The sequence below is a fragment of the Chlorocebus sabaeus genome, chromosome 3, assembly GCF_047675955.1.
Source record: "Chlorocebus sabaeus isolate Y175 chromosome 3, mChlSab1.0.hap1, whole genome shotgun sequence".
In the NCBI taxonomy this organism is placed as follows: Eukaryota; Metazoa; Chordata; class Mammalia; order Primates; family Cercopithecidae; genus Chlorocebus; species Chlorocebus sabaeus.
Genome location: NC_132906.1, coordinates 24539324 through 24551481, shown reverse-complemented (window position 1 = coordinate 24551481; position 12158 = coordinate 24539324). Strand labels below are relative to the sequence as shown.

At 40.5% G+C, this 12158-nt stretch overlaps 1 protein-coding gene across 1 annotated transcript in view; it reads right to left on the bottom strand.

The window, feature by feature from the left end:
* The window catches only part of LRRC63 (leucine rich repeat containing 63), a 64179-nt gene that overhangs the window by 41273 nt on the left and 10748 nt on the right, over window positions 1-12158 (bottom strand). The window contains exons 2-3 of the mRNA XM_037986709.2: window positions 7311-7988; window positions 6766-6834 (exon numbers count right to left, since the gene is read on the bottom strand). Of these exons, the coding sequence (XP_037842637.1) occupies window positions 6766-6834; window positions 7311-7988 (747 nt within the window). The remainder of the gene's footprint in view (window positions 1-6765; window positions 6835-7310; window positions 7989-12158) is intronic.

Here is a 12158-nt window from a genome sequence, read left to right as displayed (position 1 = left end):
TGTGTTATCACCTAGAATGAAAGTTAAGAAGTATTTATCTTATGATAATATTGAGTTACCCTAAGGGCTTAAGTGTACACATCCTCTGGCAGGGATTCCCCATAGCCTTCATCTACCCCAAACTCAGTTCTGTTTGCCAAATTGGGTGTTGTTTTGTTTTGTAATTTTAGGTGCACCATTAACTTCCTCAAAGTAAACCATATGCTCACAGATTTCTATCTGGATAATTTAGTTTCCATCAATATCAGTCTTTGCATACTATGTGTAAAAATATTTTCTTAAAACTTACTATGAATTACATAAAGAACTTCTTGGCTCATAAAATTAATAGGCAACATCATGTAAGAATACCTCAGCAAGACATCAGCCTCACTTTTTCCTTAGTATCACTTTCTTAGTAAAAGCTACAGAGAGTTTCTTAGTATAATTCAAATGCCCTATGTAACTAAACTCTTCCTTTAGCTTGTAGATCCCCCGTAGGAGACAAACAAACATCTCAGGAGTAAGCCAAAGAAAGACCATCTAAATTTAAATTTACTTTATTATGACCCTATAGGTTTCACCTTCCATCAAAAATGTCCCATGCAAGTATACACCAAATGTGGCAGGAAAGTATTTTAAAATTTTATATAATATATTTTACTTTTGCAGCCAGTATTGCTGCATTGTTTGCAGAAACATATTTTATAATGTCAGTAATTTTTATGTTACTGCTTCGATGAGAGAAAATCAGCATCCTAGAATGAAGAAAACAAAAAAAGGTTTTTAATTTCTAAAATAGAACCTCTGTGCCCATTTCAGATCAAGAGATGTGAAAGCTTGAATAAAGAAAGATATATAATGTAATATAGAGATACCTTGGCTTGGGAGAAAGAATAGAGCAAGAAGGAAAAGAGAGTGAGTTAAGACATAAGTCTGTGGCCTGCTCCCTGCTCTAAGCCCAGGCAGTTGGTTGTTGAGTAGAAATGAGGAAGATGGAGATGAAGAGGAGGTGATCTCTCAAGAATCTGGGGATTCTTAAATTTTCTAAGAAGGAAACCACCAGAGAAGAAACTCAATAAAGCAAATAATGGCAGCATGACATGGAAGAGATCTGGAAGTTAATTTACATCATAGACAAGGATACAAAAGTTCTGGGAGGAATGGCGGGTTATGGTTGGAGTGTTCTGCTGTATATAACCTTTTACTAAATCCAGCTATTTGAATTGTTAATTTGGTATATTATTTTTATTGTTCTAGAATTTTATTTGACTCATTTTAAAAAACAAAAATACCAGTTCTGTGGTGAAATTCTCCAATGATCTCTTTGTTTTCTTGGACATATTAATCATAGTTACTTTTAAATCCATTTGAAACTCTAATATCTGAATCAAATATAGGCCTGTTTTATTGCCTGTTTCTTTCTACTGTTTTTCAGATATTTTATTTTATTTTTAGAAGGTGTTGTAATTTTTTAAATTTAATGCTGGACTTCAAAGATGAACTATTTTAAGAAGTCTGGAAAATATGCCCTCTCTCTCTTTCTTTCTCTTTCTCTCAGCATGTTAGGTTTTCCTTGATTAGGTAGAAAACACCATTATCAAGGATTGGTTTGAGCTTTGTTAGGGCTTGGCTATTTTAGTTTTGTCTTCTTTCCTAGAACATCATCTTTATTCCTAAGGTATGGAATTTCAACTGAAATTCCAATGTGTTTACAAAGGCCCCAACACTTCAGCAGAGCTTGAACTCTATTATACATCTTGTGCAATCACAAAACTCTATGATCAATTTCTTATCTTCTCAGCTGATGTTTTCTACTGCATTTCTTGGAATCTTGTTCTATACATTCACAGCTTAGAAGTCAGCTAGCACCCTTGAGGGAGTTTGTATGCAGATTTTTTGTAGGAGACTGTGATATAGTTTGGATGTTGTCCTCTTTAAATTGCACGTTGAAATGTAAACCCCAATGTTGGATATGGGTCCTGGAGGGAGGTGTTTGGGTCATGGGGGCAGATCGCCTATGGCTTGGTGGTGTCCTTGTGGTAGTGAGTGGAATTCTGATCTTGTTTAAAAGTGTGTGGCAGGCTGGGCACAGTGGCTCACGCTTGTAATACCATCACTTTGGGAGGCCGAGGCTGGCGGATCACGAAGTCAGGAGATCGAGACCATCCTGGCTGACAAGGAGAAATCCTGTCTCTACTGAAAATACAAAAAATTAGCTGGGCGTGGTGGTGGGCGCCTGTAGTCCCAGCTACTCGGGAGGCTGAGGCAGAAGAATGGCGTGAACCCAGGAGGTGGAGCTTACAGTGAGCCGAGATCGCGCCACTGCTCTCCAGCCTGGGCGACAAAGCGAGGCTCCGTCTCAAAAAAAAAAAAAAAAAAAAAAGTGTGTGGCAGGCCAGGTGCAGTGGCTCACATCTATAATCCCAGCACTTTGGGAGGCCAAGGAGGATAACTAGAGGTCAGAAGTTTGAGACCAATCTGGTCAACATGGTAAAACCCTGTCTCTATGAAAAATACAAAAATTAGCTGGGTGTGGTTGTGCATGCCTGCAATCCCAGTTACTCAAGAGGCTGAGACAGGAGAATCACTTGAACTTGGGAGGCAGAGGTTGCAGTGAGCTGAGATTGTGCCACTGCACTCTGGCCTGGGCAACAGAGTAAGACTGTCTTAAAAAAAAAAAGTGTGTGGCACCTCTCCTTCACTCTCTCTTGCTTCTGCTTTTGCAGTGTGATATACCTGCTCTTGTTTTGCCTTCTGCCATGAGTAAAAGCCCACTGAGGCCTCCCCAAAAGCCAAGGGAATGCCATAACTATGTTTGTATAGCCTTCAGAACTGTAAACCAATTACACTTCTTTCTCTACACATTACTCGGTCTTGGGTTTTTCTTTGTAGTAATGCAAGAACAAACTAACACATAAAATTGGTACTGAGGAGAAGGGCACTGCTATGAAGATACATAAAAATGTGGAAGCCACTTTGAAACCAGGTAACAGGCAGAGGTTGGAAGAGTTTCTAAGGCTCAGAAGAAGACAGGATGATGAGGGAAAGTTTGGAACTTCTCAGAGACTGGGTAAACAGCGTGACCAAAATGCTGATATTTATATTGACAGTGAAGGCTAGGCTGCCAAGGTCTCAGATTGAAATGAGGACCTTATTTGGAACTGGAGCAAAAGTTACTCATGTTACGCCTTAGCAAAGAGCCCTAAAGATCTGTGGAAGTCTGAACTTCAGAGTGATGACTTGGTATCTGATAGAAGAAATTTCTAAGCAGCAAAGCATTCAGGATTTGGCCTGGCTGCTTGTAACAGCCTATGTCCAGATGTGGGAGCAAAGCAATGACAAAGTTGAAATTTATATTCAAAAGGGAAGCAGCTTGTAAAAGTTTGGAAAATTTGCAGCCTGGCCATATAGCATGGAAAGAAAAAGCCTTGGGAGAGGGATTCCAGCACGCTATAGAGTAACCACTTGCTAGAGAGATCTGCATAACTAAAAAGGATCCAAGTAGGAATAGCCAAGAAAATGGGAACAAGGCCTCAAAGACATTTCAGAGACCACTGTGGCAGCCCCTCCCATCACAGACCCAGAGGACCAAGAGGACTGAATAGTTTCGGGGGCCAGGCCCAGGGCACCACTGCCCTGTGCCACCTGAGGGGGCTGCTCCTTGTGTCTTGGCCATTCTGACTCCAGCCTCAGCTCAAAGGACCCCAGATACTGCTTAGGCCGCTGCTTTGGAGAGTGCAAGCTATAAGCCTTGGTGGCTTCCACATGGTGTTAGTCCTCAAAACCTGCAGAATGCAAGAGTGAAGGAGGTTTGGCAGCCTGCACCTACATTTCAGAGGATGTAGAAGAAAGCCTGGGTGCTCAGGAAGAAGCCTGTCACAGTGGTGGAGCCTTCACCGAGAACCTCTATTAGGGCAGGATGGGGGAAATGTGGGGTTGGAGCCCCCACACAAATACCCCACTGAGGCATTGCCTAGTGGAGCTGTGGGAAGTGGGCTGCCACCCTCCAGACCCCAGAATGGTAGCACTGCATGCAGCTTAAATCTTGAGGCTGGAAAAGCCACAAGTACTCAACTCCAACCCATGAGAGCAGCCACAGGAGCTGTACCCTGCAAAACCACATGGTTGGAGCTGGGAAAGGCCTTGGGAGTCCACCCCTTGCACCAGTGTGCCCTGGATGTGGAACATCCAGTCAAATATTACTTCAGAACTTTAAGATATAATGTCTGCCCAGCTGGGTTTCAGATCTGTATACTTTCTACATTTTCATTTTCTGTTATAGGAGTTTCTAGAAAAAAGAAAAAAACTGGGATGAGTTTGGATACTTGTAAAAATTCATTTGAGGGTCTTATGACTTCAGTATGATCGTACATCGTTTAATGGATTGCAATTATCCATGAAAATGAATAGGGTCTGTAGCCCCTTTCTTTTTGCCAATTTCTCCCTTTTCGAATGGGAATGTTTACCCAATGCTGGTACCCCTCCCCCCATTGTATCTTGGAAGTAAATAACTTGTTTTAATTTTACAGGCTTGGAAATAAATAACTTGTTTTAACTTTACAGGCTTCTAAGTGGAAGGGTGTGATGGTTAATACTGTCAATTTGATTGAAGGATGCAAAGTGTTGTTTCTGGGTATATCTGGGTGTTTCTGGGTGTTGCCAGAAGAGATTAACATCTGAGTCAGTGGACTAGGAAAGGAAGACCCGCCCTCAAGAAGACCCACCCACAATGTGGGTACCACTCCACATTGTGGGATGTGTGTACCACATTGGATGTCTGTACCATCCAATCAGCTGTCAGCACAGCTAGAAAAAGCAGGCAGAAGGTAGAAGAAGCTGACTTGTTGAGTCTTCTGGCCTTCATCTTTCTCCCATGCTGGATACTTCCTGCCCTAGAACATCAGCCTTCAAGTTCTTTGGCTTTTAGGCTCTTGGACCTACACCAGTGGTTTGCCTGGGGCTCTCGGGCCTTTAGCCATAGACTGAAGGCTACACAGTCGGCTTCCCTACTTTTGAGGTTACGGGATTCAGACTGAGTCACTACTGGCTTCTTTACTCCTCAATTAGCAGACGGTCTATTGTGGGACTTTACCTTGTGATGGTGTAAGTCAATTCTCATTAATAAACTCCCTTTCATATATACATATATCCTATTAGTTCTGTCCCTCTAGAGAAACCAAACTAATACAAAGGGACATGCCTTGTCTCACATGAGACTTTGTACTTTTGAATGAAGCTGAAATGAATTGAGACTTTTGGGGAACTATTGGCAGGGGATGATTGTATTTTGCAATGTGAGAAGAACATGATATTTGAGAGGCCAGAGGTGGAGTGATATAGTTTGGATGTTGTCCCCTCTAAATCTCATATTGAAATGTAACTTCCAGTGTTGAACATGGGGCCTGGTGGCAGGTGTCTGGTTCATGGGAGTGGATCCCTCATGGCTTTGTGCTGCCCTTATGATAGTGAGTTCTTATAAGATCTGGCTGTCTTAAAGTGTGTGGCACCTGTACCTCACACCACTCTCTCTCTTGCTCCCACTCTCATCATGTGATGTTCAAGCGCCCACTTTGCTGTATACCATGAGTAAAAGCTCCCTGAGGCCCTTACCAGCGGCAGATACCAGCACCACACTTCTTGTATGGTCTGCAGAACTGTGAGCCAATTAAATCTCTTTTCCCTATAAATTATCCAGTCTCAGGTATTTCTTTATAGCAATGCAAGAATGGCCTAACACAGACTGAATCTCACTATGTTACCCAGGTGGGCCTCGAACTCCTAGGCTAAAGTGATACTCCACCTCAGCCTCTCAAGAACTGAGACTACAGCTGCGCTCCACTGTGCCCAGCTTGTATGCAGATTTTTTGATTCACCTTCCTTCAATTCTTGCCTCGCCAAGATTTTCTCCCTCAAGTCCCAAATATATCGGCTGCTCTGAAGTCTGACTGCTAGCTCCTCAATCCACTAAAACCACCACATTCTACTTGTAATCCATTCTCCCACACCACAAACACCCTCAGGCAAAAGGCAAGGCAAAGGCAGAGCTTCCTTTCTTTCAGGAATTGTAACATCCACATTGGTTACCGTCCAGTTCTACTCAAGTCACGCCCACATTTGTTACTGTGCAGTTCCTTCAATAGCGACTTTATATATTTTTGGCAGCTTTAATAGTCGACTTTGGTAAGGTTAGTTCAATACAAACTACTTAGTAATGGAAAAAACCTAGAAGTCACCAGGTTATTTAAAAATGTGTCCAATAATTCTAATACCAAATAATCCTGTGGATATGTTTCTACTGTTTATTGTTTCTGCTAGTTTTCATTCATTTTGTCTTTCTCTTTGTGTGCCTGGTAATTGTGAATTATTTACCACACACTATATTTGAGAGATTGTTTGTAGACATAATGTAAATCTAGGATGGTGTAATCTTTCTTCAAAGATATTTTTCATTTTCATTTGTTTCTTCTAAGTAACTAAGGTCAAAGCACTTATAACAGTGCCTGGCACATGGCAAATAGTTAATTCATATTTTTGTATGTCTGTTCACCCCACCCAGATTAAGAGTACATCAGCTTTTATATTCTCAACATCAATATGTTTGGTTCATAGTCAATATATTAAAAATAGCTGCTCCATAAATGACTTAGGGATCCGAAAATGAAGTAAGACATATGTGTGTTATGCATGTGTGACTCACACACATAAACACACAAAATCATTCATAATTTTTTAAAGATATAATATATACAGTTTCTAAAAGAATTGCATAAATCTAGCATTTACCTTCAGGTGGTCTTGGTAGGATTTGCTTTGGGACACTTTCTACATTTTCATGTTCTGCTACAAGAGTTTCTAGAAAAATGAAAAACAAATGGGATGACTTTGGATACATGTAAAAATTCCTTTGAGGGTTTTATGACTTCAATATAATTGTTCATCATTTAATGAATTCCAATTATCCATGAAAATGTATTCATGAAGGCATCTATCAGCATTGGCAGTCTACTTCTGGAGTTCATCTAGATCACCTTTTGAATGACTGTGTATTCTCACTGCTTCTGTATATTAGCTTTTCTGATCCTTTGAATTCCCTTGTTGGTTCCCATCATCACCATCAGAATGGAGTACCCAGTCTGGCCTTGGCAGATCTGCAAGGTCAGGACTTCTGTTATTGCCCTATGGCTCAAGTATTACATGGATAGATAAAAGGTGATTCCATCCTCCCACTCTGCAAACCCAAACAGGGAGGGGTACCATTAGCTTGCATGCCTTCTCTCCCCTTTGCTCTACTTGACTCTGTAATTATACCATGTTCAGATCGTATTTACCTATCACAGACTGCCTGTGAGGTTTTCTTGGTAAAATTGGTGTTGGCAAGGAAACAAAACCTGGAAATTGAGTAACTTTTAGTGTCAATGTAGCAGTTGGTTTAAAATGTTCAGGCCACTGTCCTTCTGGTTTCACAGATACAGTTGTACGTAGAGGGCTTGGCACTCTTGCACTTAAATCTCTCGAGATGTGCTGATAAGTATCACCTGGACTCTCCAGTAAAGGTTGATGCTCAGGGTGCACAGTCTCAAGTTTGTGAGTGATAACTAAGCCAGGAGTACTTTCAGGTTTGGAAAACTTGGAAGAAAGAATTAAAATGTTTTCTAGCTTTTTTTCAGTATAAACATCTTTCATAGTTTTCAACTTTCTGGAATTTTCCATTTTGTTTGTTTGTTTCCCAAAAATTCGAGTAGAAGCTGAATGACAACGTGGAAAAAATATGGAACCAGTAGCAGTATCTGGAATCTGCTCATAGACATGCTTAGTAGGTTTTTGGGGTGATGAAATTGCAGTCACTCTTTCTTGTACACAATGACCAAAAAAGATATTTTGGATATTGATAGGTGTTAATGATTGATTTCTTAAAACATCAGGAAAATGAGTTTTATCCGTTTTAATGGAAGTGGTTTCATCTTCAGTGAATGTTACGTGTAGTGACCCAGTTTTACCAGTTTTGGCTAAACCAAAAGAAAAAAAGAAAAATTAAATTGTATTTATCAATATGTCACAGACAAAATATCTTAGCATTCACAACTTTTCTTTACCCACTCACCCCTTTCTCACCTTCTAAAAATGTTTCTGTATACACTTGCTCAGCTACCAGGATGTGTGTTGACATGACTGGTATAAAGTTTGAGTGAGCAACTGGAGAAGTGAAAAGGCTAAATTGTATTAGATTTTTAAAGGGTAGAGAACTATTCTTGGAGGAACAGAATTGGTAGAGAGAAGGGAAGATATAAGCTCCAATAATAGACTAGATTTTTGAGAGTTTATCACTAAAACTCTGGCAATAGGGATGGATACAATTGATGAAGTTTTGCTATTTATCATACATCATTAGCTCTCCCTTATTTGAAATTTCCTTGACCAAAGATTTACATTTCTTTTAAATGCCAGACGTCAGACCAATGTGTCTTTTGAAGATGGTAACAATCTGATAGTGGTTACAGGTGCCATAAGCTCATTTAGATTATAACAACAAGTATTCTTTTCTATCTCACATCCAGAAAATGCACTGAGCTTGCATTCTTAGGCAGGAATCATATATGCCTTTTCTTTCCTATGCAACAGAATGTGAAATGACATTTTTCTGTTCCCTCAGCTGAGTGCAATAAATGATGAGGATCTGTACATTCAAATGAGATAATAGATTCCTTAAGGCAAAATTTGCCAAGGGGTGGCCAAAATAAGTCCTTCAGCACTTCACCCTTCACCCATCTGTTGTTTATATGGGACGGCTGGAGACTCATCTGAGTTTGGAGAGAGTATCTCCTCTGAACAGAGCTATTGGAGTTGTATGCATTTCCCTGATTTTTCCCTCCCCATTGAGGGTGTAGGAGGGATGATGTCCCCTATCTCAAACCAAGTGAGGGGGACTTTTTATAAATAAGAGGACTATATACCACAAGGAGAAAGTAACATCTCACTCTTCCCCTATCCACCTCCCACACTGATACCTGCAGAACAGCAAAATGTATTGGTTTATCCAGTGCTGTTTCCTGATCAGAGTAATATAAGGGAATCATTTTAACTACTTGACTTGTATCTCCTGACATTTCCGTGGGGTACAAGACTGATGCTGATTCTCACTTTAATTATTAACTTTTTAACAACATAACTCTTCCCCACACCTTGCCCCACTTATGGAGGAACCAAAAACTATAATATGAGTTGAAAAAGAGAGTAGGGCCAGGCACAGTAGCTCATGCCTGTAATCCCAGCACTTTGGTATGCTGAGATAGTAAGATCACCTGAGGCCAGGAGTTCAAGATCAGCCTGGGCAACATAGCAATACTCCTATCCCTGCAAAAAAAAAAAAAAAAAAAAAAAATTAGTCAAGTGTGGCAGCATGCTCCTGTAGTCCCAGATACTTAGAAGGCTGAGGTGGGAGGGTACCACGAGCCCAGGAGACTGAGGCTACAGTGAGCCATGACTGCACCACTGCACTCCAGCTTGGGTGACAGAGCGAGACTTTGTCTAAAAGAAAAAAAAGAAAAGAAAATGGAAAAATGAAAAGAATAGAAAAAGAGAGTAAAAAAATGGGGTGGAAGAACTGATCAGGCCCCTCCTTCCCTTGGCTTGTGTAAGAATTAGCAGGCCTAGGTTGAGCTGGGAGAAGGGACACAGTCTGATTATATACTATATGGAAGTACTAATTTAGATGAAACAAGTAATTTAATATCTGAAAATGAATAGAGCTAATTGACAAAACTGACTAGAAATGCTTTTAGAGAGATACATGTGCCACGTGAGTTTGAAGGACAGTGGTAAGAAAATAATGTTTGCTTCCCACTTAAGTGGAACTAATTGAAGGTAACCGATTCAATAAAATAGCTACACCAATATATTTAAGTTCATTTTCTCTCTATTAAAACAAAACACATTAACACAGCAAACACTTCAATAGACTCCAGAACTCCTTCCAACTACCACCATCTCACCATATTTATCCTTCCCTTTAATGGCAAACTGAAGTAATTTATACTCATTAGTTTGATTTCCTCTCCCACCGGCAGAAGAGTCTCTGTACTCAGGCTCACACATAGAGAACAGGACATCTCCTCCTCCTCCACACACCCACTTCTGCTGCTGCTGCTGAAGGCTGGGGCAGGTGATCCAGAGACCGGCCTGACTGAGGTTCTAAGTAGTGACTACAACCTCACAGTGTAACATGGCCTGCATGCCTGGGATCTGGAGTGAAAGCAAGGTTCTTCCTCCCTGACACATGGCACTATAGCACTGCTGCTGCAGAGAGCAGAAGAACCTGAGAACAGCATGTCTGGAGCTGTGGGTGGTGACCCATAGCACAGCCACCACCAACATGAGCCCATACCATGCAGGACCCAGAGGGTCATTCCACCACCTCTACTGCCATGACCCATAGCACAATTGTTTCCCAGGACATGAGAATCTGTTCAGTGACCTAGCCCACTGCTGCCACTACCAGCAGCCATGCAAGCCACCTAAGGCCCAGGAACTGGCCCACCAGTAACCACCAACACAGGTGCCAGCATACACCACTCTGGGGAACAAAGATAGGTAGAGTCAGCCTACCCTTGGGGCCTGTCCCCAGCACAACTTCACCATAGCCTTCACTAATAATTGCAGCCTAATCCTCTAAGGAAATCACAAAAAGCACTAATGCTATTTACAGCCAAAGAAATCATACAGAGACTACACTACTACATGCACCCAGAATCAAAGTCAAAGTGCCCTACCTAACCAACACCACAGATACATCTTCAGAAAAAAAGTCCTACCCTATGGAATTGAATTAAAAAATAGGAAGATGCAACTGTTACACCAGATACACAGATATCAACATAAAGACACAGGAAACATCAAAATACAATGAAATATGTATTATTTCCCTTTAATATGAAATATGAATTATTGTTTTCCAAAGGGAAATAATATTTCCAAAGGAAATTGTTTTCCTTTGGAAAACAATAATTCTCCAGCAATAGATCTTAATCAAAAAGAAGTTGCTGAAATCCCAGAAAAATAATTCAAAATTTCAATTTTAAAGAAGCTCAGTTAGATACAAGAGAATTCTGGAAAATACAAAGAATTCAGAAGAATAATTCAGGACATGAATGAGAAATCTACCAAAGAGATAGATAGATATTTTTAAGAAAGACCCAAATAGAAATTCTGGAGCTGAAGAATTAATTGAAGAAAATATAAAATATATTTGAAAGCTCCAATAATAGACTAGATCAGGCAGAAGAAAGAATCTCAGAACTTGACGACACATCTTTTGAAATAATCCAGTCAGACAAAAATAAAGAAAAAGAACCTAAAAGAATCCACAAAGACTTTGTGACATTTGGGACAACATAATGTGATCAAATATTCAAATTATTGGCATCCCAGGGGCAAAGAGACAAAGGAAGGACTATAAAACCTATATAATTAAATAATAGAAGAAAACTTCCCAAGTCTAGCAAGAATTGTAGACGTTCACATTCAGATATAGGAACTTCAGCAATCCCTAGGCAAACACTGCAAAAATGTCTTCCCCATGGCACATTATAGTGAGACTGCCTAAAGTCAAAGATAAAAAGCATACCCTTCAAAAAGCAAGAGAAAAGCATCTAGTCACCAATAAAGAAACCCCATCAGACTAACTAACAGTGGATTTCTGTTCGTTTTTTGTTGTTGTTGTTGTTGTTTTGTTTTGTTTTTGGTTTTGAGACAAGGTCTTGCTCTGTCGCCCAGGCTGGAGTTCAGTGGCACAATCTCGGCTCACTGCAACCTCAGCCTCCCCATATTCAAGCGATTCTCCTGCCTCAGCCTCCTGAGTAGCTGGGATTACAGACCCACACCACCATGCCCAGCTAATTTCTGTATTTTTTTTTAGTAGAGACGGGGTTTCACCATGTTGGCCTGGCTGGTCTCAAACTCCTGACCTTGTGATCCACCCACCTCGGCCTCCCAAAGTTCTGGGATTACAGGCGTGAGCCACTGTACCTGGTCTTAACAGTGGATTTCTTAGCGGAAACTTTACAGGCTAGAAGAGAATGAGGTGATATATTCAAAGTACTGAAATTAAAACAACAACAACAATAAAAAAAAACTGTCAGCCAAGAAGAGTCTATTCAGCAAAATTATCCTTCATAGATGGA